This window comes from Stylophora pistillata, chromosome 6, assembly GCF_964205215.1.
Source record: "Stylophora pistillata chromosome 6, jaStyPist1.2, whole genome shotgun sequence".
NCBI classification, from domain to species: domain Eukaryota; kingdom Metazoa; phylum Cnidaria; class Anthozoa; order Scleractinia; family Pocilloporidae; genus Stylophora; species Stylophora pistillata.
This window is the reverse complement of record NC_142524.1, coordinates 3697501-3720521: the sequence shown is the minus strand read 5'-3', so window position 1 is coordinate 3720521 and position 23021 is coordinate 3697501. Positions and strand designations below refer to the sequence as shown.

Here is a 23021-nt window from a genome sequence, read left to right as displayed (position 1 = left end):
ACACATTAAATTTGTATATAGTCTGGATGATACGTGGAGAAGTCATTTACCCAACAACAAATCCCTTCAATTTGAAGTGACCTGCGATCGGGAAAAAGGGACCGTGAAAGTATCCTGTGAAAACATCGATTCGGGTCATTTGAGAGATGTGCGCCTTAAAAGTGATGTGTTCTTTGAGTTACATCGCGACCTCTGCAAGTGGGGAGGATGGACAGAAATCACGCAGGTGGAATTCATCGATTTGCGGGGTAGGAAAGTGGATAATGATAAGGTAGCACGCCCTGGGGCGAATCTCTCTGTAGCCAAACACGGTATAGACTAGCCCTTAGGTAGGACGTTTAATACCCTTCAAACTTCGTATTATTAGTACGACATTCCTTGGAAAGATGATTCGGTCCGGGATATGCATCGCTTTCTACTCAGCGATATCATCTGGACCTTTCATTACAACCCTCACATACACCTTCTACGGCGGTCAGTCACCGCAATCTTTACGTCTATTCTTCGCTGTGTGCGCCAGTGACCATGGGGGATCAAACGACCGATTTATTACGCCAGATACCCTACCATGAACATTTACAAGGCGCGGCATATTTCAAACCCAAACAGATTCATTACATCCCTTTATGAAATAATCATTTTGATGTCATCGAAACGCAAGTGGGTGAAACGACGAAAAACAGGCTGGCTGAATTACCCGAATTTGGACCCAGCATTGTGACCTTACATTTTAGAAAGATTAAATAAAGAGACCGACGCAGTAAACAAATCATTCAGTGTACCTACGTCACCATCGACATGAGTGAGTTTTGCTTGACGCTACCCAGTAACGATGGGAGTGCCAAATACTTTCCTGGAAACAGTAACCATTCTTGGAAAAATCTGTTGAATAAACGTTTGGATTTAGAAGGAGAATGGAAAGGGGGCATGTCATGCATTTCTTTACCAGCCGAATCGATTCTGACACCTTATCTCAAGGGATTAAAAGATACAGACTCACTCATGCAATCGTATCGCACTGTCTACAAAAAGTCATCGAGGCAACAGGTAGCCATTACCACAGATGTCACATTTGGCGATATAAAAGATACCCGCATGGAAACAGTGTTTGATTTCGTGAAAATGATGTTTGAAAGAGAACACGAACTCTTTATAGATAATTTGACCGACGATCATTCCTTAGTGGCATTACCCGGGAAAGAACAGCAACACTCTGATATGTTTTTCAACGAGGACACGGGAACTATGTTTGTGTCCGCTGAAAAAGTAAAAGCCGGTAGATTTCAATCGCTACTAGATTTTATGATTTATGTTTCGTTTGAAATACGCGAAGATATGTGCGAGCTATTTGGATGGTCACGAACCGGAACTTACAAACAACACACAGTACAAAAACCCGGGAAGAATCTGGTGGCACAAATGCGAGTGTCGGAGTTTACCAGCACTCGTTCAGACACAAATTATGAAATATTTCGATACAGATTATTTAAGAGAACATTCAGTGGGAAAGATGGAATAGTACTGGATTCGATCATGTTTTATCTTAGCGAATATAACTATTCATTCATCAATCTCAAAGAATGCGATTATAAAAACGGCATGGCTCCACGCACGCTGTATCTCTATTCGTCTGTCTGTGCACCAGTGATGATGGGAGATCAAATCACGGATCTCATGCGTACGTTTGAGTATTGACCCCAATTGAAAGGGAATTATTATTAGGAACCGAAACACATTCATTACATTCCTTTGCAAAATCAACACATTGACGAAGTGGAGACGCAACTCAGCGAATCGGAAACGAATCAATTAGCCCAATTTACTCAAGACAGAGCGAGTATCGTGACGTTACACTTTAAACGGGTGAAATAAAGACACCGACGCAGTCAAAAAATCATTCAGTGTACCTAAGTCACCGTTGACATGAGTGGTTTTTATTTGACGTTACCCAGTAACGATGGGAGTGCCAAATACTTTCCTGGAAACAGTAACCATTCTTGGAAAAATCGATTGAATAAACGATTGGATTTAGGAGAATGGGAAGTGGGGATGACGAGTATTTCTTTACCAGCCGAATCGATTCTGACCCCTTTTCTCAAGGGTCTCTCAGACGGTTCTTTCCTGATGTCATCGTATCGTGAAGTCAACGAAGGTGACACGGCGCATGAAGATATAGAAACGAAGGTTTATTATGGTGATATCAAAGATACCCGCATGACGACGGTCTACGACTTTCTCAAAATCTTATTCGAGAGAGAATACGAATTATTTTTAGATAAACTCACGCAGAAACATTCCTTGGTTCATAAACTGGGGAAAGAACAGCTTCAATTTGATGTCTTGTATCACAAAGAGGAAGGAACCATGACAGTGACGTCAGAAAAGGTAGATGACAGCGTGTACCCCTTCCGACGAGAGTTTAGGAATCATTGTCAATTTACTCTAAGGAAAGACGTGTGAACTTTTTGGGTGGATAAAGGCTATGCAATACAAGAGTCTTGATACATTCAAAAGTGGTCCTAATCTGGCCATGAGGAAACGCGGTAATGAATTTACAGAGGATCGTACCATCTCCCAGCATTATTATTATAGATATGGGTTAAAAGAAACTGCGATGATGGGCAAGGATAGTGTTATAGCCAAGTCTATAATATTTTTTCTCAACGAGTTTACCTACACCTTTACCAATCTCAAAGAAAGCACTTATAAAAACGGGATGGCTCCACACACGCTGTATCTGTACTCTTCCCTATATGCCCCGTGATGATGGGGGATCAAATTACCGATCTCATGCGTAAATTTGAGTATCATCCTCTATTGCAAGGAAATTATTATTACAAACCGAAACACATCCATTACATCCCTTTGCGAAATCAGCACGTTGACGAAGTGGAGACGCAACTCAGCGAATTGGAAACGAATCAATTAGCTCAATTCCCCCACGATGGTACGAGTATCGTGACATTTCACTTTAGAAGGATTAAATAATGTGTGTCGTGGGGGTAGTGGTCACAGTTGCGTCATGGCCAGCAGGGGGAAAGGTAAATCCAGGGGAAAAAAACCCCGCAAGAAATGGAGAAAAACACAAAAAGGCCAGGGAATTGAAAGTGTGATTTTAAAAAAACAGGGTGACTGCCATACCTAAAGGTGTCAAGATGTTGTATAATATTGCAAAAGGAAAACCCGTCTCGGATCGAATTAAACGCAAACAAGATGAGTATGCTAAGAGGTATGCTACCTATCGTAAAGGTGGAGGGCATATGACGACACATCAATGGGCCAAAGCGAATCGTGCTACCATTAGACCTGACGCATGTTGTTTCTTATAACAGACATAAAAATACACACATGAGTTGTCATTGTAAAAGTATTTATTTTGGAAAAAAAAAAAAAACTATGTTAAAATGCTAAAAAGTCTACCAAGTCATTATCTTCGTCATCTAACCTATCGTACCCATAAGGGAACGACCTAAATGTTCCATCTTCCATCACTCGCTTGTCGAAGACTAAGCGATAGGACTTGACTTGGGTTTCCGTTCTAATTTTTTTCTTAACGGGGTCTCTCACAAAATGTACAGGGTTAATAATGTCTGTCTTTTGCGATTCATCTAAAGGATGCTGGATTTCATCCAGAATGTTTGCTTTCATCACGTCATAGTTTAACTGGGCGATGCCTCTGACATTCAGGGAAAACCCTTTAACTTTGGTACAACATTTGTCTTGATGGGTCCGGTAGCCGTAGTTCTTGGCGCCAGCCGAAATAAACTCTACAATGAAATCCCCGTTGCCTAATTCGTCTGTCATATCCCCCAGGTAGTCACCGAGGGGAATTTCTGTTTCACCGGGTCGCCATTTGTACACCACGGAATCCGTGTCATAGTAGATGACACGATCTTGTAATACCTATAGAGTACACAATAAAAATAAATAAATAACACGTTTCCTATAATAAAAACAAGTCACAACAAGTACTCACCTCTAACGATTTGTAGAGTTTCAATCGGGCTTGGCAGGTGGTAAAGGCTGCAATGAAGACATTGACAGCCTTACCTTTCTCAGGGTCCTCTGAATGGCGTCTGGCCACACACTCCACTAATTCCGGCGACAGAACTCGTATGTCGATGACTTCCTCCAGAGGGTCGTCGAGGAGCTCTAAGAGGCCGGCGGGATGGTTAAAGTGGTAGACTTTGGCCTTATTGCAATTCTGCCCAAATTTACCCCAGAAGGAATTTAACATAAGTTTAGCGGTTGCCTTCCTTCCGGGGTTTTTGACGATCATGCCTGGGTCTAGAGATATACCTTCTTTCTCCTGGTACTGGGAGACATAGTGGGCTTTTTGCTCCTCCGTCTGGCACCAGGCGGGGTACCCGCTACTTTCTTGTTTCATCTTTAATCAAGTGTCGACGTAAGGAGCAAAGAGCCCACGCTGACGTTTTTCAAAGTGCCACACTTCGTGGATTCTAACCAGCTGGAAGCCCATTTCGATGGCTTTCAGAATTTGTGGGGAGCACCAGGTACCTGTCAAGGTACGTTCCTCATCCGTGTGGGGACAGATGAAGTTTCTTTCGGGGAGGGGTTTTTGAGATTCTTCTGTGACACACGTACGGCAAAGGGGGAAGGTCAGTTTCCAGGCGGAACCAATTTTTTGGCGATGGGGAAGGACGGGATTGAAGAGGTGGGTGGGTGGCAGGATAGAGACTTTCATCAAACCATAATAGGCACTGGGATCTTGATTGGCGGGTTCCAGGATGATGGTAGGATGACCAGTGGGGTACTCACCGTATTTATTCACCCAAGGGTACTCGGAGGTGACATCCACGTACCGGATCTGTTCCCCTTGGGTAGAATCAATACGGTGGTAGAGGGTCGTGGCTCCCATTTGGCCGCAAAAGAAGGCATCTCTGGGTTGTAGGGGCGTGGTGATTTGGAGGGCCTGGGTAAAGTTGTGGAGGACTGGATCCGACTTTCTCATTTCCGCCCACTGGCACTGCCACATTTCAACGACGGTATACCTAGGATACAAATTTTGTGTTGTTTAGTCGCATTCCTATTAAAACATTCTATCAAAAATTACTGGTAAGACTTACCCCAATCGTTGCAATGTGGCAGTTTTTTGTGTGGTTTGATGATGGAGGGCTTCCACAGTCATACTGGCGGAGGAAAAGGCCATCTGCTTTCAATGGAGGAAACACGTCCGGCAACCATGAAACAAACACCCATGGAACTCGTATATAGTGCGGGTCTCCGCATGGTAGCCATCTACCGTGTATATACGAGACCCATGGGGAACGCTAAACTCTCCCCCTTGGCGCGCATGTTGGATCCTAGTCTCCAGACTTCTCTCCACCCACGTCAACCATTCCAATGCCACGTGCGAGTGGTTGGGCATGGCACCTTCCCAACCATTCTCTGGCTCTATGGCGATGCTGTCAGGCGCCATCACGCATTTTCGCCAATACCTAGGATACAAATTTTGTTTAGTCGCATTCCTATTAAAACATTCTTTCAAAACCTCTGGTAAGAGACTTACCTGTTACAGGCTTGGGCGATGGTGATGCATTTTTCTATGGGGTTGAACTTGGCAATAGCCTTGAACTCTCCAATGAATTTTAGACACCCAGCTTTGAGGAGGGCTACATCCGAACAACAGTAAGAAATCAATTCTTCTTTGAGATTGAAGGGAAGATTCTTACTGCGTTCTTCCGCATACCACTCCTCAAACTCCTGTTTCTTCTTGGATGACATTCCTTCGGGATCATAAAACTCTGGTGCAGGGAGGGGGCCAATGTAGTGCTGGTGCTCTGGAGTGTGGAATTTGTGAGGGAAGAACCCTTTCTTTAACTCGGGGATACCAAAGGTCAAGGAGAAGGCAGCCAAGGACATGGGCAAGAAGCACATGCTGTCTTTGAACGATATTTTGCCCACCTTCATGCACAGATTCTTCGTGCCATTGGGTATCAGGAACTCGAACCTCCGACCCTCCTTGACCATCTGCTCTTGAAGGAAGATGGAATCATACCGCTTCAGATTGTGGAATGTGCCGATGACTTCCCGGAACTCAGAGAAGGGACAATTCTCTTCGGGTGGACCGTACGCCAGTTCGTCGAGAAATGCTAGGAAGTCACCGGTACATTGCAGACCATAAAACTCCTCGACGTCATCAGACTCTGAGGTTTGGGCCACGATGAGGATAGGGATATGAGTTCCGTCTTCGTCCAGCATAGTTTCATAATCTGCCCAGACTTTGACAGGTGGTTCGTAGTATTCGGACGCTTCCGGGTTCTTTTTTCTGTCTTGAATTAATTTGTTTTTGGGTTTTTTCTTCCTCTGGTCTTCTTTGGGACTGACTCGCTGAATGTAGCATTTGTGGTTACGTAAATCGACATCTTTGCAATTCCTGCATTCACCCCAGTAACAGCGGTGAGGTTCCTTCTTGTCTGGCTTGAACTCGTGACAGCAGATGCCACAACGAATGAGTTTTTTGCACAGACCTTTTTCCTGATGGAGTGACATACAGGAATTGTCAAAGAAGTGCCGATTACATTGGGTGCAGTGCAGAGAAGGCAGGGAATCTTTAGGGCCACACTCCAACGTCTTACAGGAAGGACAACGGCGACCTTCGCAGGGGTGATGTCTGTATTCGTCGCTGTCAAAACCACGGTTACACTCGTGGCAGAAATAACTCCTCTCGATAAAGGCTGCATACGAAGTGCAACCGTGGTAGTGACCCACGCCGCCTTCTGGATCAGACTCGAAGAGAAGACTGAGAACCAAGGGTCCACAGTTCTTCCCTTCGTACGTGATGGAGTAAAAAATGAAGAAATTGAAAGAAAAACAATTGTAGAAAAACAAAATAAGTAACTCGAAAATAGAATAAAGTAAGATTTTAAATCACACATAACGTAAGATTTACCTTACACTCATCACTTTTAGGCGATAGTCAGGAGCCAGATACTCCTGGAATTCTATCAATTTAGGTCGGCCACACGGACCTTCTGGTACACCAGCCTTACCATGCAACTCTTTGGCACACCGGGTAACAACTGAGGGGTTTGATTTCAGATTTCGGTAATACCTATAAGAAAAATAAGGAAATAATTGTTAGAATATTACAAGTAAGAATTTAAATGTCTAAATATAAATAATAAGGTCTTACCTTTTTACTCTCTGGAAGTCGTCCGTGGCGTCAAAACTCTCGTTGGAGTTCAACTGACTGGCCAGCGTTTGCATATACGTCTCCCAGCGGGTGGTATCCTGGGTGATTTCCTCCACGGTGAATTTCGCCGACTGTAGCGGGTGGCTAAACTTTTTCGTCGAGAAATTAAACATGACCCTGTCGTTTGGCTGGAGATCGCTGCCATTAGGAGCCTTGGATGAATCCAACACGCGACGTGCCATATCAGCAACGCTGCGCGTGATCTCTTTACCAATGTCATCCTGTAAAATAACATCATCAAAATTAAATATAATTCATAACATTGGATAGTAAAAGTACATAAAAACGTACCTGTTTTGTGGCCTCACGCAGCTGTCTCTTCTGGGCTGTCCCACGATGTTTTTTGACGGTGTCCAGCGCTTTTTTAGGGCGCCCCACCGGTTGAAAATTAAATTCAAATAACGGAGAAGTCTGTCTCTCTATGTCTTCGCCTAACTCCACCATTTGTTGGTCGGTGACTTCAGGTATGTCCAGCAATTCAGCAATTTCATTTAATTGTGAATCGGAAATTCCGTCGTCACCGAATTCTTCATCAAATGTGCGTTTACCCTTTTTTAAAAAACAAACACACATTGTAAATCAATTATCAAATACACACGCCGATGAATGAAATCATTTAAAACATTAACGGTTTAATTATTCCGTCTGCAAATGGAACGAAATTTGAATATCCTACACGCATGTCAATTCTCAGAGGGACTTTTTAAAAAAGAATACAACTTGCACTTACGTTATTGTTAGGCATGATAACTGTGACTTGAATAAGACTTGTGGCTTAAGTGAGAGTTGTGGCTTTCAGAGCTGAGCTTCTTCTTCTCGCAGGAGGAATCGACTACTGTGATGAAGCTAGAACCTCGGCTAGTTATATAGGAAAATTATAGCGTCCCCACGTGAGGATTCCTATCCAATCATATTTGAAACTTTTTAACGGTGGAATAATAATTTTACGGCGTCGTTTGGATGATTGACAGATTTTTACGGCGTCGTTTGGGTGAATGACAGATTTTTATGGCGTCGTTTGGGTGATTGACAGCAAGCGAACTTTGTGTCATTGCATCAATGTTGTGACGCCTGTCAATTATATCGCAGTAACGAAATCAGTTACCTTTCCTTTTACAGTTCATTCCATGCTTATAGCTACTTGGAGACACATCAAAAAATTCTTCTCTCTGTGCGAGTTTTATTTGTCTAGACTACTTTGCCTAAGTCAACCTCTTGCAACCATTTACTTTTTAAAAAACAAAGTCATGTAGTTACACTCCGATTTTTTATTCACAGAACATGAATCCTCCAAGACGTTCCAACCGTTTACAAAACGATTCACCACAGCGCGATGGGAATCCTGTCAACTGCTTCGTCTGTATGCTACAGATCTGTGTTAACATGTTTGCAGCCACAGCCACTCCATGCTGCCAGAATTGGGTGCATCGTCGATGTATACACAATCACGTCCAGATATCAAATTCCTGCGGTCTCTGTCATTCCCCTTACCCCGATGATTTTATCAACCAACACCGTCAAGCCATTCTACCTCTAGATGATGTGAACGAAACTCCCAATGAGTTTGACGCCGCTGATGACGAACACAGGGAGATGTTAAGGCAGCAAGCCATCACCGAGCTTGGCCTCTTATTACAGCTAGGAGCCATAGAAGCCCGCATTCGCGAAGTGAGTGTGTTTACAGCTAAAACCCCTTTTTCCTGCTAAGCATACTTCTAAATGAGTCTTTCCTTTCCTTTCCTTTCTAGATGGATAATGATTCTCTTCTCGATGTACAACACTTTATTCTCGAACATGCTTTTATTGTCACCTATTTACAATCTTTGTTTCGAGACTTATACAACACTCTTCAACATAGACCCCCTCATTCTCAACAGTTTATAAAAGTCGAAATTTATTACCCCGCAGATATGAACGATTATTTTTTACATTTTAGAGAATATTTTGTGAGCGTTTTAGATAGACCGTTATATACAAATAGAATATTTTGATTTGGTGACTTTTTAGCTTCATTCATTCACTCTCTTCATTTGCATTTGGCGCCTTTTTTTCAAATTTGAGTCCATTACCCCATATATGGACATTCGATTACATGCTTTCAACACCAATTTTTTCTTTATACTGATCGCTAACTTTCTTATTTCTCTAGATACGCAACCTTCCTTCATGTCCACCTTTTGATTTCGAAACCTATTTCAATCTTTTTAACCTATTAACCTTAGCGTGCGAAGAATTATCAGACATTCTAAATTCGTGCTCGCATTCGCAACGCTTAGAACTTCTGACTCATATGCATTTTATTCCATTAGAAAGACCGTTTAATATTTTGCTTTATTTATTTTTTCCCCCACCTATTCATCGTTGTATTTATCTCTGGCCGTTTTCTATTTCCTCTGAACTTTTCTTTTATAATGTGCAATTTGTTTCAGGGGAAGACACTGTTATTTATTTTTGTTTTTATTAAAATTACAGATTCCCCCAGACGATTTTATCTTATGTATCGCACAACGCAATTTGCTTTTTAATTCAACTATATTTTTTAATGCATTTTATGACCTCATCCATTTTCTTTTTCTTTCTTTTAACATTCGTTTAAGACCGCATTATGTAATCGATTTTTTTTTTAACTATGATTTCAATACGGCTTTTTTTTATCAATATGGTATTTTTCCTAGTTGCGTCTTTTATATTCTTTTTGGCCATATTTTATGGGAGTATACCTCTGTGAGGTCCAGATTTACAATTCACCAGGGTATTTTAGAAACTAGAAACCTCGTGCATTTTCATAGTATTTCATACCCCATTCTAAACATTCATCTTTATTATCTTTTGTAGATTTCACAAGATTCACTATGTCACATTTTACTTCAGCACAATTTTGTAATTCATTCCACTCACGTCTTGTTACAGCAGCTTTATTGTTATCTTTTGTTTTTCCCGCTAGAGAATTGTGAATTTTATGTAAAACCACTCTTTTCACATTCGTTTGAACACTACCTATTGTATGATCTTAATCTCCCAGTTTCTCTTTGCGGTATATGGAATCTTTTGTTTTATATTTATTTATTACCTTCGTCATTAGACGAATTCATATTACCTCCATCTAGCGGACTACGCTACCCTTTGTTACCGTTAAGCACTTCAACCCATTCTACCCATTTTCAATTAGTTTTATATCAATGTCTTAGGTAATCTGACAATGCACGAGGTTTTTTTCTTTTCCTAGGTCCCTGCTATCTTTACTTTCGAGGCCTGGGAATACCATCACTTCTTTTATTTTCTAGAATTTTACTTATGCGACTTGCCTTCGGATCGCGAACTCTTAGTTGTATATAACCATTTCGATTTTTTTGTTCAGTGTAATTGTATTTTTAATATTATGCCAGTGATTCGTTTTTCCTATCAAAGAGCAAGAGTAGAAATGCTAGATATAGCCGAAGAGTTGTGTCGAAGTGGTTTTTCTGGTATTCTAATTTTGTTGTATAGTTCACCGCTAGATGAATAAACCACCATTCAGTTTCAATACATGTCTTTATTGAGTCTTTGTCTCCTATTTGTACAGCAAATATCATACCACTCTTTTGAATATTTTACAACCGTCCACGCTTCTACTTCACCCATCAGTATACTGGTTTTCTGCCCCGAATCTTGCCATGTCTCATAGACTTTTATGACATCTTCAAACGTAAAACAACGATCCTGTAGTTTCTTGCCGACTTTTGCAACTTCGTACCAATGTGTAAATAAGTACATTTGCATGTGGGCTCCTTGGGGAATACCAAACCGTCTTAGTTTTTCAGTCACCGCATGGTCAATGAGCTCACACCGCTCCTTAAACTCGAATATTTCCATGTTACTTCGACGCGGGGGAATAAACGGTTCGTCTTGTTTTAAAATCTCGCGTACGAGTACCAAAATACCCACACATCTCGATAATCGGCCACGCGGGAAATAAGGCGATGACGAATTTCTAACATGGGAATAGTTTCAAAACCTAAGATGGCATGCAACAAAACGCTAGCACGCCCCGATTTATTACAAGCATGTGTATCCACCCGATTCGCCCTTAATCTACCGCTTATAAGCGAATCTAATTATACCAAATTACCGCATACATGCTGATAAAGTAGGACCTATTTACCTACTGAGAACAAAACAAAGGCCAAAACAAAACAAAGGAAAACAAAACAAAGGAAATGATTTCAGAATGTCTTCGGTATCGCAGTCGCACTTGACATGTGGCAAGGTTCAAGCGAAAGAGGAAAATTCATCGCTTTTACATCTGGTAAAAAGAGATCATGGATAAAATTCCACGCGTGAAGGTTACTGAAGAACAGAAAAACATTCTGAAATCATTTCCTTTGTTTTATTTTCCTTTGTTTTGTTTTGTTTTGGCCTTTGTTTTGTTCTCGGTAATCTAATCTCAGTAGGTAAATAGGTCCTACTTTATCAGCTTGTATGCGGTAATTTGGTATAATTAGGTTCGCTTATAAGCGGTAGATTAAAGGCGAATCGGGTGGTGTATCGAATTTATAAATTTCGTGCGGGCAAAAATAGGATTGATAATATACTTCTTGGGGATACGACTCGGAAAGGTCTTTACAACACTCCATCCTCCCATAAAATGACTACACATCTGTACTGTCAAATACATTTATTGAAACTACATTGTATTAAATGCGACCTTAAATTCATCCAGATGGGCTACAAACTCCAAAAATGTTCCAAAAATGTTAAATCAATGTTCAATAAACGTAAAAAAAAAATTGTTCACTTCTTGCTCTCTTTTTGGATCTCTCCAACCTCTGCAACTCCTTATCCAACAGCTTTTCAGCAATGTATCGAAGAAGCATTCTCATGTTATCCATCAATTTCTTCTTCATTTCCTCATAGACGTGATCGCCGTAATTTTTTGGAAGCGAGACATCCTTTTCGAGACTGTCCAGTATGATCCTAGCGTCCGCAGTGTCATCCTTGTTAAGTAGATCGAGGATCGTATCTACAAGTAAATACACTTGTTCAGGGCACATCTGCACTGCTTTGGCTGCCATGGCTAATTGGTCTTTAATTCTTCTTCTTGAAACTTTCTTCAGTCTTAAGGGGAAAGAGGACGCCTTGTGGTTTGGCTGTCTCTGATATATACCCTTCTAACCAATCATAGCGACTTACATGTTCTATCCAATCATAGTTCGACATACACCTCTAGAACATGATACCTCTTTGTTCCTGTAAAACTACTTTCACCAGTCTTTGATGAACCGCTGCGATTCCAGTGATTTTTTGAACCACTCTGGGGAATATTTTTCACAGGTCAATGTCACCAGTTCACTCATGACCTCGGCATGGCTTAACATGGGATTATGGAACATTGTCCAGACTTCTGTGACATCATCGATATAAAAATTATTTTTCCTTAACCGTTCACCCAATTGCTGAAACGTCTCCCAATGCTGAAACAGGTAGAGCTGCATGTGAGCGCCGATAGGATTTGGCCAGTCATTGACTTCATGCACAATGTCATCAAATACATTTTCGCATGCATCCATGAACTTATATTTACTGGTTTTATCTTTCATGTGAATGTCAGGGAATTCCTTGTCAAAGGCAGCTTGTAAATACCGCAAGAAAAATACACTTTCATGGGATATCGTGTGGTAGAAATCAGTTCATAGCGTATCTTTATCGAAATAGGTTTGTTGAAATATCCCAATATGCCGCGTATGAGTTCACGAGGACTACTTATTTTGTTTGTGGCATCCAAATCAAACAGGTACTTGTGTTGGTAAAGTAATTCACGATCGTTTAATATTCTCACGTCGCTCATGATGATGTACACACTTTCCTGACTTCGTATGAAATGATGAAATTGTATCTACTGCTAGCTTTAAGGAATATCCATGGGTTTTTGATTCTCCACGATTCGTACCGGTAAATGACATCTCAGACAATAACTACAATAAAACGGTGTATAATGCCAACAGTTTGTACATTGGAACCATCTTTCTGCTAGTCTTTGGGCAAAGGCTTTATTATTCCAAATGTATTGTTGTTGTGGCATCTTTTATTCAATTTTAAGTTTAGCCAACTTTTCGGTCATGTCTTCAATCCACTTGGGTAGATAAGCTTTTCTAAAGGTGAGGATATCGACTCTGTGACAAGCTTCTTTCCAAATCTCTTTTTTCCATAGACAAGGAACACAAAGACCACATTCACAAGCTAGCTCTTTCTCAGTAGGCATCGCTACACTGAAGCGAGTGAGTAGCAAACGCTGAATTTATATGCTTTTAGAATTTATGACAGCTTGTCAATCACTTTTTTGATTGACACTTTTTTACGAGTATATCCTTCTACCAACATTGTAGAGTTTCATTTTCAAACATCATGTCTTACGAGAAAGATCTGTGTCTCACGCAATTAAGTGGAACGCTTGAACAGAATCCTCAATGGGCCGGAACGGCGATGGATGAAATATTTGCGTTAGTCAACATGAAAGCAAGTGAACAAGATCTGTGTCACATACGCCAACAAGTCTCAAAATACATTGACGATCTGGAAAGTTTTAATTTACAAACAGTGGAACATTCTATAAAAAATCAATTATACAAAGATGTGATGACAGCGTTTCTGGCCTATATCACTTATTTACAAGTCAAATATCGGCCCGAGTGATAAATTTACATACAAGTCAAGCATGATTGCAGATGATAGAGGCAATTACATAGGAAGATACATTTCAAGAACACAACATCCCAATTATATACTACATGTAACTGCCAAGATCCTAAGGTTGCGCGTACTTAGAAACTCAACAATTACAGGGGTAGCAATGCGCAAGGCGATAGACAATTCGAACTCAACTCGTAGAATGACTAACACACGTTTAATCACAGTTCAAGATAGACGAATTACACTGGTTGCGACGATAATGACAGATCGTGAAAGTCACGGTAGCAAAGTTCGTGGTCGCGGAGAATAAAACGAAGTAGAGTAGAAATATAGGGTAGTTTAGTGTCGAATAGAGTCGTGTAGGTTCGAACTGAAACGATAATTACATACAAAAAAGCTAAGATACAATGTCAGCTACGTAGTCGTGTTACAAACAAAATTTAGGAAGACTTATAGACAATATTGGTTTCGTAGCATGACAACATTTCAACATTAAAAGACTAGTCATTTGACAATAATAATTTGAGTACCAAAAAAAAAGGGAGAAACTTACTTTGGTGACGACTCGCACAGCAGAAAGTATAGCTCAAAAGGTAGCTTGTAGCAGATTGATCCTCTGATCGTAGCGGTTGCGGAATGACTCTCTCGCACGCTATCTTAAGTCGCCTTTTATAATGAGTGCATGCGTGACTGTGCACAGGATGTTACTTAAAACTTGTAATGTACACCATATGGAAGTGTTAGCTCATTTCCTACGCACCAACTTAGCCTATAGTACACGCACGAATCTGCGAATTCCTAACTAATACGCAGCAAATTTTAGCACGCTTCATCGAAACTAGAACTAACGATTATTATTAGAATATGTCGTAAAAACAGAGGGCGTTTTAAATCTAACATTCCGGCCCCTTAAAGCCTACAAAAGGCTTTACCAAATAACAGTAATAGGTTTGAAACGCCAACGTTATTGATTATTAAACTACAAACTATCATACTAATTACTAAGTGTCCATTACGATAATGTTTTTGCTTCTAATCCTTGTCTGCAAACTCTGCGGTCTCCAGCAGGACAATCTTGTCTATGGGTCGCACTAGCTCGGAGGTTCTGGTCTTGATCTTAGCAGAGCGTACTAGCCCGTCCTTCTGATTGTGGTAAACTTCGAGCACTCGCCCTAGCGGCCATACACTACGAGGCAGATTCTCGTCTAGTAGCAGAACAATGTCATTGACAGCTAGGTTTAAGAGTGGCTTATTCCATTTTTGGCGTTGCTGTAGGGATGGTAAATATTCTCTGGTCCAGCGGCGCCAGAACACGTTGCTTAGGTATTGAACTTGGCGCCATCTGCAACAGCCGTAGTTATCATCTTTACAGAAAACTCCTGGGGGGATTGTCGTTCCAGCTCGGAGTAGCAGCAGATGGTTAGGTGTGAGAACGTTGAGATCCTTCGCATCGTCAGACACTTTGGTTATCGGTCTGCCATTCACTATCGATTCGACTTCGCACATCAACGTACTTAGACCTTCGTCGTCTAAGACCTGTTGTTTCAGCAGTGCCTTCATAACTTTCCTCACAGTTCTGATACATCTCTCCCATACTCCGCCATGATGTGAAGCAGCCGGTGGATTGAATGTCCATTTAATCTGTTGTTGTAAGAGAAACTCATGGATCTGGTTTTGGTTCCATTCTTGGACCGCCTTCCGTAATTCTTTCTCGCCTTTAACGAAGTTTCCTCCGTTATCGGATCTTATTTCCTCTGGCCTTCCTCTTCTAGCAATGAAGCGTCGGGTGGCGTTGATAAACGATTCTGCATCCATAGAGTGGACAATCTCTATGTGGACTGCTCTTATGGTGAGGCACGTAAACAGGGCGCCGTACCTCTTAACGGTTGTTCGTCCGCGGCATACTGTGAATGGACCGAACAAATCTACGCCTACATACGTAAAGGGTGGCTTGGAAGGTGTGACGCGGTCTCGAGGTAAGCTGGCCATTTTCTGTTGCATTACGGGGGCTTGGCGGCACCGACAGCTGAAACAAGTATGGATAATGTTGCGGACGCTAGATCGTGCTCCTAGGATCCAATACTTTGTTCTAATGAGAGACAGAGTATACTCGATTCCTGAATGGGCTGAGGCGCGATGGAAGTATTCGATAATCAATTTTGTGACATGGTGCTTCTTGGGAAGAATAATAGGATGCTTGGCGTCATTTTCTATGGGTGCGTGTTCCAGTCGTCCTCCTCTACGTAGAAGTCCATTTTCCAAGACTGGATCAAGCTTGTAAATGGTGCTGTTCTTCTTTAGGTTGTTCCGATTTGCCCTTCCTTGAGTGACGTCGCGGACGCCATTCAGGCTTGCCAACTCGTCTTTGAAGGTTTGCTTCTGAACGTATTTCAAGATTTCGATTTCGGCTTCATCAACTTCGCTGATGCTTAAGGGGGTTATGGGGCTATTATCGAGTTGTAGCTTGATGGTTTTGTTCGTGTTGCCGTGTTGACTTCGGTTTCGCAAAATATCTTTGTAGCGCAATATCCATGCTATGACCCTTTTCAGCCGAGACCATGACGAAATCTTTTCTATTGCATTGCCAATGTAATGGTAGGTCACGTTTGTCTTACTTGCAAACGTTTCTGCTGCCTTCTTGACTTCTGGATCATTATCGAAGACCTCGCCTAAGCTCTCCGGTCTTTGCGGCCAAAACTGCTCTGTCTTTTTCATGAACGGTGGTCCTTGCTTCCAGCGCTCATTTATAAGCAACTCATCTACTGTCATTCCTCTGGATGCTTCGTCAGCTGGATTAAGTGTGCCTTCAACGTACCTCCATTGCTTAGCCGTAGACTGATCTAAAATGGCTGACACGCGGTTGGCAACAAAGATCTGGAATCTCTTATCCTTATTCTCTATATAGCGAAGAACGCAAGTGCTGTCAGTCCAAAAGGTAGAGCTGTGTATGACTATGCCAACTTCTTGTCTGATCATGCGATCCAACCTCGTTGCTAAGACTGCCGCTGACAGTTCCATCCGCGGAATCGTCATTGCCTTGAGAGGGGCTAGTCTGGACTTTGCCATAATAAGCGCACAGTGAACTTCACCATGCGCATCAATTTGACGAAGATACGAGACAGCTCCGTAGCCTTGGCGAGATGCATCGGAGAAATGGTGGAGGTCGCGGCGTTGTATGTTGGAACAGTTTGGTGGTTTGAAGCATCGCGGTATCTCAAACCCTTCTAATTTGGGGAGTTCCTTCAGCCATGATTGCCATTTTTGCTTGCAGGGTTCGGGAATCTGATCGTCCCATCCAAGGCCCTTGAGACACAGGTCTTGCTGGATTGCTTTAGCGGGTAGTATGCACGGTGAAATAAAACCGAGTGGGTCGTATACCGAGCAAATAATAGACAAAATTCCTCTTCTTGTGATGGGCCGCTCCTTTTCAACGATTTTGTAGCCGAATGTGTCCTTCTGCACATTCCATTGGACACCCAGGGCTCTCTCTGTGAGTGTTAGATTCTTACTTAAGTCGAAATCTTTGACGGAAGGTGCTCTTTCGTTTTCAGGAATGCAGTTGATCACGTCTCTTGAATTCGATATCCATTTGGTAAGGTGAAATCCTCCTTTGGACAGCATTTCACGGAGTTCTCCTACTAGTCGAATGGCTTCAGGATTAGTGGCGACTGACTTTAGACAATCGTCAACGTGGAAATTTCGCTTGACGGTCTCCACTGTGGTTGCGTCAAAGGCTGTTTTATTATCTTCTGCGGTTTTCTTCAAGGCAAAATTTGCGCAGCTTGGGGATGAGGGACCCCCGAACAAATGGACTAGCATTTGATACTCTTCAGGGTCTTTGTTTAGATCGCCTTCTGGCCACCACAAGAATCGCAGATAGTCGCAGTCGCTTGGGGAAACTCGTACCTGGTAAAACATGGCCTCGATGTCTGACATGAAAGCGATTTGTTCTTGCCGGAATCGTGTTAATACGCCCACAAGCGTATTTGTCAAATCCGGCCCCTGTAGCAGCTGGTCATTTAAGGAGGTACCTTGGAATTTAGCTGAACAGTCGAATACGACGCGGACTTTGTCAGGTTTCTGGGGGTGAAACACGGCATGGTGCGGTAAGTACCATACGTTTGAGTTGCCCAGGTTTTCCTTGCTGACCTTTCTCGTATAGCCCTTGACAATCAGGTCATCCATGAAGTCTCTATACTTCTTGTGTAAAACTGGATCTCTATAAAGACGTTTCTTCAGCGGATGTAGTCGCTGTTGTACTTGCGATTTATTGTTCTTCAGAAGTGGTGGATCGTTCTTCCATGGTAAGGCAATTTCGTAGTGGCCGTCTGACAGTTTTGCTGACCCTTCCATGATGTGTAGCGCTTTTCGGTCGTTTTGCGACATGGAGGCTTGAGGCTCGTAGCTGGAGTCGTTAAATTCTAAATTGCAGAAATCTTCAAATTGCTTGCTTAGCTTGGCGCTTGTGTCGATGAAGTTCGCAGTCGGAACCTTGCTTTCTTTTCTACCTAGGGGGCCATTTAATACCCAACCGAAAATTGTCCGTGTTGCGAAGGGACCACCATTTTCGCTTTCTCTAAACTCTTTTGGTTGGAGCGCTTGGGGAGCATCACTTCCGATGAGAAGACCAACTTCCGATTTTACGCTTTCCATTTTGATTCCTTTCAAGTGTGGCCAGCGATTCACATCTTCTTGTGTTCCGACAGTGTCACTTGAAACCGGTAGGCTGGGCGTAGAATATACCATTGGTAGCTCGACCAGGTTTTGCTCTCTCAGGTCGGACACTTCTAGATTTACCAGAGAACACTCGATCGACTGGTTAGATGTTTGCATGGTCGTTAGGGAGAGAGACATTTTCTTTCCCTTGGTGCCGAGTTTTTTGAGGAGATCTTCTGTGCAGAACGACGTGTTTGAGCCTGAATCCAAAAAGGCGTGCGTTAGTACTTTCTTGTTGCTGCCTTTTACTTTAACTTTCACGGGGACTATTGACAGTCCTATCACAGGGCCACTGGTTCCTTGAGATGCGCCGACGGAGCTTAAGTAACTGTTACTCGCTTGAGCTGCACTTAGAGTTGCCAGTGGTTCGGTTTGACTTTCTTTCCCACTCTGACCTGGTGGCATTTCTTTTGCATGTAGATAAGTCGAATGCTTCTTTGTGCATCCTTGAACGCGGCAAAAGCTCCGCTTTGGGCAGTCTTGAACGAAATGGCCAGGAACTAAACAGTTGATGCATAGCTTATTTGCGCGAACGAACTGATAGCGGTTGCTTATGCTTAGCTTCTTGAACTCTTCACATTGTGATAGCCAGTGGTTTCTTTTACATGAAGGGCATTTTAATTCCTTTCTTTCTTCTTTAGTGTTCGCCCGCTGTGAGGGGGGTTGCTCTAGTCCTTGCGTGGAGAAGGTTTTACCGTCTCGTCTGCCTCTAATGGTTGGTTTCGAATTAAAGGGTGGCCTCTGTTCGCTATGGACCTTGCCGAAAATGGGATGATTTGTCGCTCTTGATCTTGCTTCTACGAACTCCGATATGTCCTTCAGGTTGGGATTTTCCTTCTGGGAGATCGCGTCCACAAGGTCACGCCATTTTAGCCTCAGTTGGTAAGGTAGCCGCTCCATGATTTTCCTTAAACTGTCAGGGTTTTCAAGACGGTTTAGGTAGCCAATCTCCTTGAGAGTATTTTGACAGCTGGTCAATAGTATCGAGAATTTCTGTAGGGAAGGTCCATCTTCCGCACGGATCGGCGCTCCATTAATTACGCGGTCCACGTACGAGGTGGCAATACTATATGGTTGCCCATATCGCTTTGCTAATAGCCGTCTAGCTTCACAATAGCCGATTTCATCAGGCATGGTGAGGCAGCTTCGCACAAGGTCTTGTACAGAACCACTGGTGTACTGTAGAAGGTAGTAAAGTCTTGTGCTAGAGCTTGAGGTCTTTCGCTCCACTAGGTTTTCGAAGGCCCGAACGAATTCGCAGTAATCGATGGGATCGCCAGAGAATACAGGGACTTCAGGTTGTGGTAGAGTTAATGCCATGATAGCTTCTTGTTGCTGGTGAAGTAGAAGCTGGATATCATCTTTCGGTGGAGTTGCTGGGGTGGGCTGAGGTTTAGAGTTTTGTCCAAACGTTAGCTCCTTCACGTGCTTTTTTCGCCATACGGGGGCTTCTGGGTTCAATCGCCATGCTGGTACCTCTGATTCTGCAACGGGCAGCACTGTGGGGTTAGAGGGTGCAGACTGTTCTGGGAGGTTCCCCGGCTCGGTAGCGTCAGCTACGGGTGCGACCTCGCCATTTTTCACAACCGTTCCGATTCTGTCGGGAGCTGGCACCGGCTCAGGATTGATTGTTGCTCGAGTTTCTTCCGTTGGAAAATAACTAGCGGCAATTTCCCTTTCTTCGGCTTGTGCATAAACGAGTTCTTCGGCTTCTGCCTTTGCCAGTTCAGTTTCAAATTTTAACTTCGTTTTGCGTTGTCGTAACTTTAACTCTTCTTCTTCTATTTCATGCAGCCGTTTGAGCGTAGCGGCTTCTGCTTCTAAAATAGCCCTTTTTGCTGCGGCCTTTGCTCTGGCACTGGCAGACGAAGTGCGTGACATTTGCGACATGCGTGAAGAACGTGACGCTCGCGATACGAGTGAACGTGTGCCAACATTTGACACGCTGTCGTCTGGTGTAACTTGCGCTTGAAAAGAGCTTATCAGCCTTGTCGCTTCGATACCTGTGAGCCAGATGACTACATTTTCTTGTAAGCCTTCCACTTGATCGAATACCGCTTTAAAATACGACGTTGATTCCTCGATAGCCTCCTTTTCCGTTAGCTGACTATGAAATGTCTTATGCGTTGCCTCAAATTTTTCAAATGCTTCTTTCAGTTCATTTGTTTTCCTGTTCACTTCATCGACATTGTTTTTGTCCATCATTAGATCGGTAATTTCGTTAATCCTTCTAGTAACGACGCCTTTAGCTGTGGCGCGTGCCTTCTTTGTTTCCATTGTGATGAGAAGGATAGATTAATTCCGAGTTGATTGACGTGTTAACGATTTGGCATCCGGTAACCGCTTCCAGAAGCCGTGTCGAATTGCGTTTGCGTGATGTCCTCCAAAGTAGCTGTGAAATTTTCCTCACGTTTCGAGGTAGTTGCTTGCTCGCCGTACAAATTCGAACTAATGTAACTGCCAAGATCCTAAGGTTGCGCGTACTTAGAAACTCAACAATTACAGGGGTAGCAATGCGTGAGGCGATAGACAATTCGAACTCAACTCGTAGAATGACTAACACACGTTTAATCACAGTTCAAGATAGACAAATTACACTGGTTGCGACGATAATGACAGATCGTGAAAGTCACGGTAGCAAAGTTCGTGGTCGCGGAGAATAAAACGAAGTAGAGTAGAAATATAGGGTAGTTTAGTGTCGAATAGAGTCGTGTAGGTTCGAACTGAAACGATAATTACATACAAAAAAGCTAAGATACAATGTCAGCTACGTAGTCGTGTTACAAACAAAATTTAGGAAGACTTATAGACAATATTGGTTTCGTAGCATGACAACATTTCAACATTAAAAGACTAGTCATTTGACAATAATAATTTGAGTACCAAAAAAAAAGGGAGAAACTTACTTTGGTGACGACTCGCACAGCAGAAAGTATAGCTCAAAAGGTAGCTTGTAGCAGATTGATCCTCTGATCGTAGCGGTTGCGGAATGACTCTCTCGCACGCTATCTTAAGTCGCCTTTTATGATGAGTGCATGCGTGACTGTGCACAGGATGTTACTTAAAACTTGTAATGTACACCATATGGAAGTGTTAGCTCATTTCCTACGCACGAACTTAGCCTATACTTGGTTTTCATGTGACGTCACATGTTATCGTCCGCCATGTTGGTGTCGCACGAGCCAATTAGCATATGTAAACTAACAGAGAGTTGTGTGAGCTTTGAAGGGTTCAACAGAAATGTCGTGTGATTCTATTGAAAATTCAGAAGACAGTAGTCAAGCAGAACTATCATCAAATGAGCACAATATTCCTAATCTAAGTGATTACGCAAATAATCTTGAAAAGAACGTGAAATCTCGCTATTTGAAGAAAATATCAGTGGTAAGGATCGATCCAGCCACGCTAATCGGTGCAAATTTGGATCCAGAATGTCTACCGCCAATAGAGGCCACAGATCTCCTTTGTTACTTGGTAATGGATACCAGCTTTTATACAAAGGAGCAATTTAAAGCTTTCAAAAGTATGGAAGCTTACAATCAAATGGTTTCGGGTTTTATCACAAGTGTTCAAGGCAAAATCATCTGCGATAAGTTTGTGGTGATCGGGAAGGTGCGACATTCACAACGTATGAATGAGCCTCCTCTTCCAGTTTGGATTATTACAAGTAAAGAAGGTACTGTAATATCAGCACACTGCCTAGGCTGTAAAGCAGGACTTTCTGAGACTTGTAGTCATGTTGCAAGTATTTTGTTTTACGTCGAAGCTTGGACAAGAATACATGGAAAGCTAGCTTGCACTCAAGTGAAATGCGCCTGGTTACTACCGACATATGTGAGCGAAGTCCCTTATGCGAAGGTCCAGGACATAAATTTCCGGTCGGCTATAAAGCTAAAGGAAAATTTAGATGATAAAATCAAAAACTTGTCCGAGACATGTCCGAACGCTACAACCGCCCACCCAAGTCATCTTAACAACCCGGTAATGCCTACTCCTGGTGTTCTACCAAATTGTTCTGCTGTCCCATCCAAGACGGAAATGGAAACACTGTTTGCCAAATTGAATAAATGCATGATCAAGCCTGCAGCTTTAAGCTTATTTAAACCGTACTGTGAACAATTCATCCTCAAGAGCCGAGACATACCAACCATTTGTGAATTATTTAAGCCCTCTCACCTCGATCTGACATATCCAGAACTTTTAAGAAAGTGTGCTGAAATTAATTTAACTCTCTCTGATATAGATCTAAAATTAATTGAAAAAGACATCCGGACACAGGCTAGAGGAACAGCATTTTTCCGGCATAGGGCAGGGCGCATTGGTGCTTCATCAAGTTGGGCAGCATCGCACACTAACCCTGCCATGCCATCACAGTCTTTAATCAAGTCAATGTGTTATCCACATTTGTTCAAAATTAACAGCA

General features: G+C 42.5%; 4 protein-coding genes across 5 annotated transcripts in view; 1 reads left to right on the top strand and 3 right to left on the bottom strand.

Moving 5' to 3' along the window:
• Window positions 1-4393: 4393 nt before the first annotated feature.
• Window positions 4394-7961, bottom strand: LOC148727781 (uncharacterized). Its single transcript, XM_088763152.1, has 6 exons — window positions 7947-7961; window positions 7508-7765; window positions 7157-7437; window positions 6914-7075; window positions 5531-6763; window positions 4394-5012 (listed from the first exon to the last, which is right to left on the bottom strand). Exons 1-6 carry the CDS (start codon window positions 7959-7961, stop codon window positions 4394-4396), a joined length of 2568 nt encoding a protein of 855 aa, XP_088619278.1.
• Window positions 7962-14077: 6116 nt separating this feature from the next.
• LOC148727780 (uncharacterized) lies at window positions 14078-16976 on the bottom strand. 2 transcript variants are annotated; one of them, XM_088725613.1, is made up of 2 exons: window positions 14436-16976; window positions 14078-14252 (listed from the first exon to the last, which is right to left on the bottom strand). In XM_088725613.1, exon 1 carries the CDS (start codon window positions 16946-16948, stop codon window positions 14915-14917), a length of 2034 nt encoding a protein of 677 aa, XP_088581739.1. In that variant the 5' UTR covers window positions 16949-16976; the 3' UTR covers window positions 14078-14252; window positions 14436-14914. The 2 variants fall into 2 exon arrangements, with proteins under 2 accessions (XP_088581739.1, XP_088581740.1); XM_088725614.1 differs by having other exon boundaries at window positions 14078-14126.
• A 148-nt stretch (window positions 16977-17124) lies between these two features.
• LOC148727779 (uncharacterized) lies at window positions 17125-21648 on the bottom strand. Its single transcript, XM_088763151.1, has 3 exons — window positions 21505-21648; window positions 17261-21321; window positions 17125-17211 (listed from the first exon to the last, which is right to left on the bottom strand). The coding sequence occupies exons 2-3, from the start codon at window positions 20873-20875 to the stop codon at window positions 17125-17127; spliced, it is 3702 nt and encodes a 1233-aa protein (XP_088619277.1). The 5' UTR covers window positions 20876-21321; window positions 21505-21648.
• A 22-nt stretch (window positions 21649-21670) lies between these two features.
• The window catches only part of LOC148727778 (uncharacterized), a 3161-nt gene continuing 1810 nt past the window's right edge, over window positions 21671-23021 (top strand). The window contains exon 1 of the mRNA XM_088726062.1: window positions 21671-23021. This exon is cut by the window's right edge and continues 1810 nt beyond it. Within this exon, the coding sequence (XP_088582188.1) occupies window positions 21839-23021 (1183 nt within the window). The 5' untranslated portion in view covers window positions 21671-21838.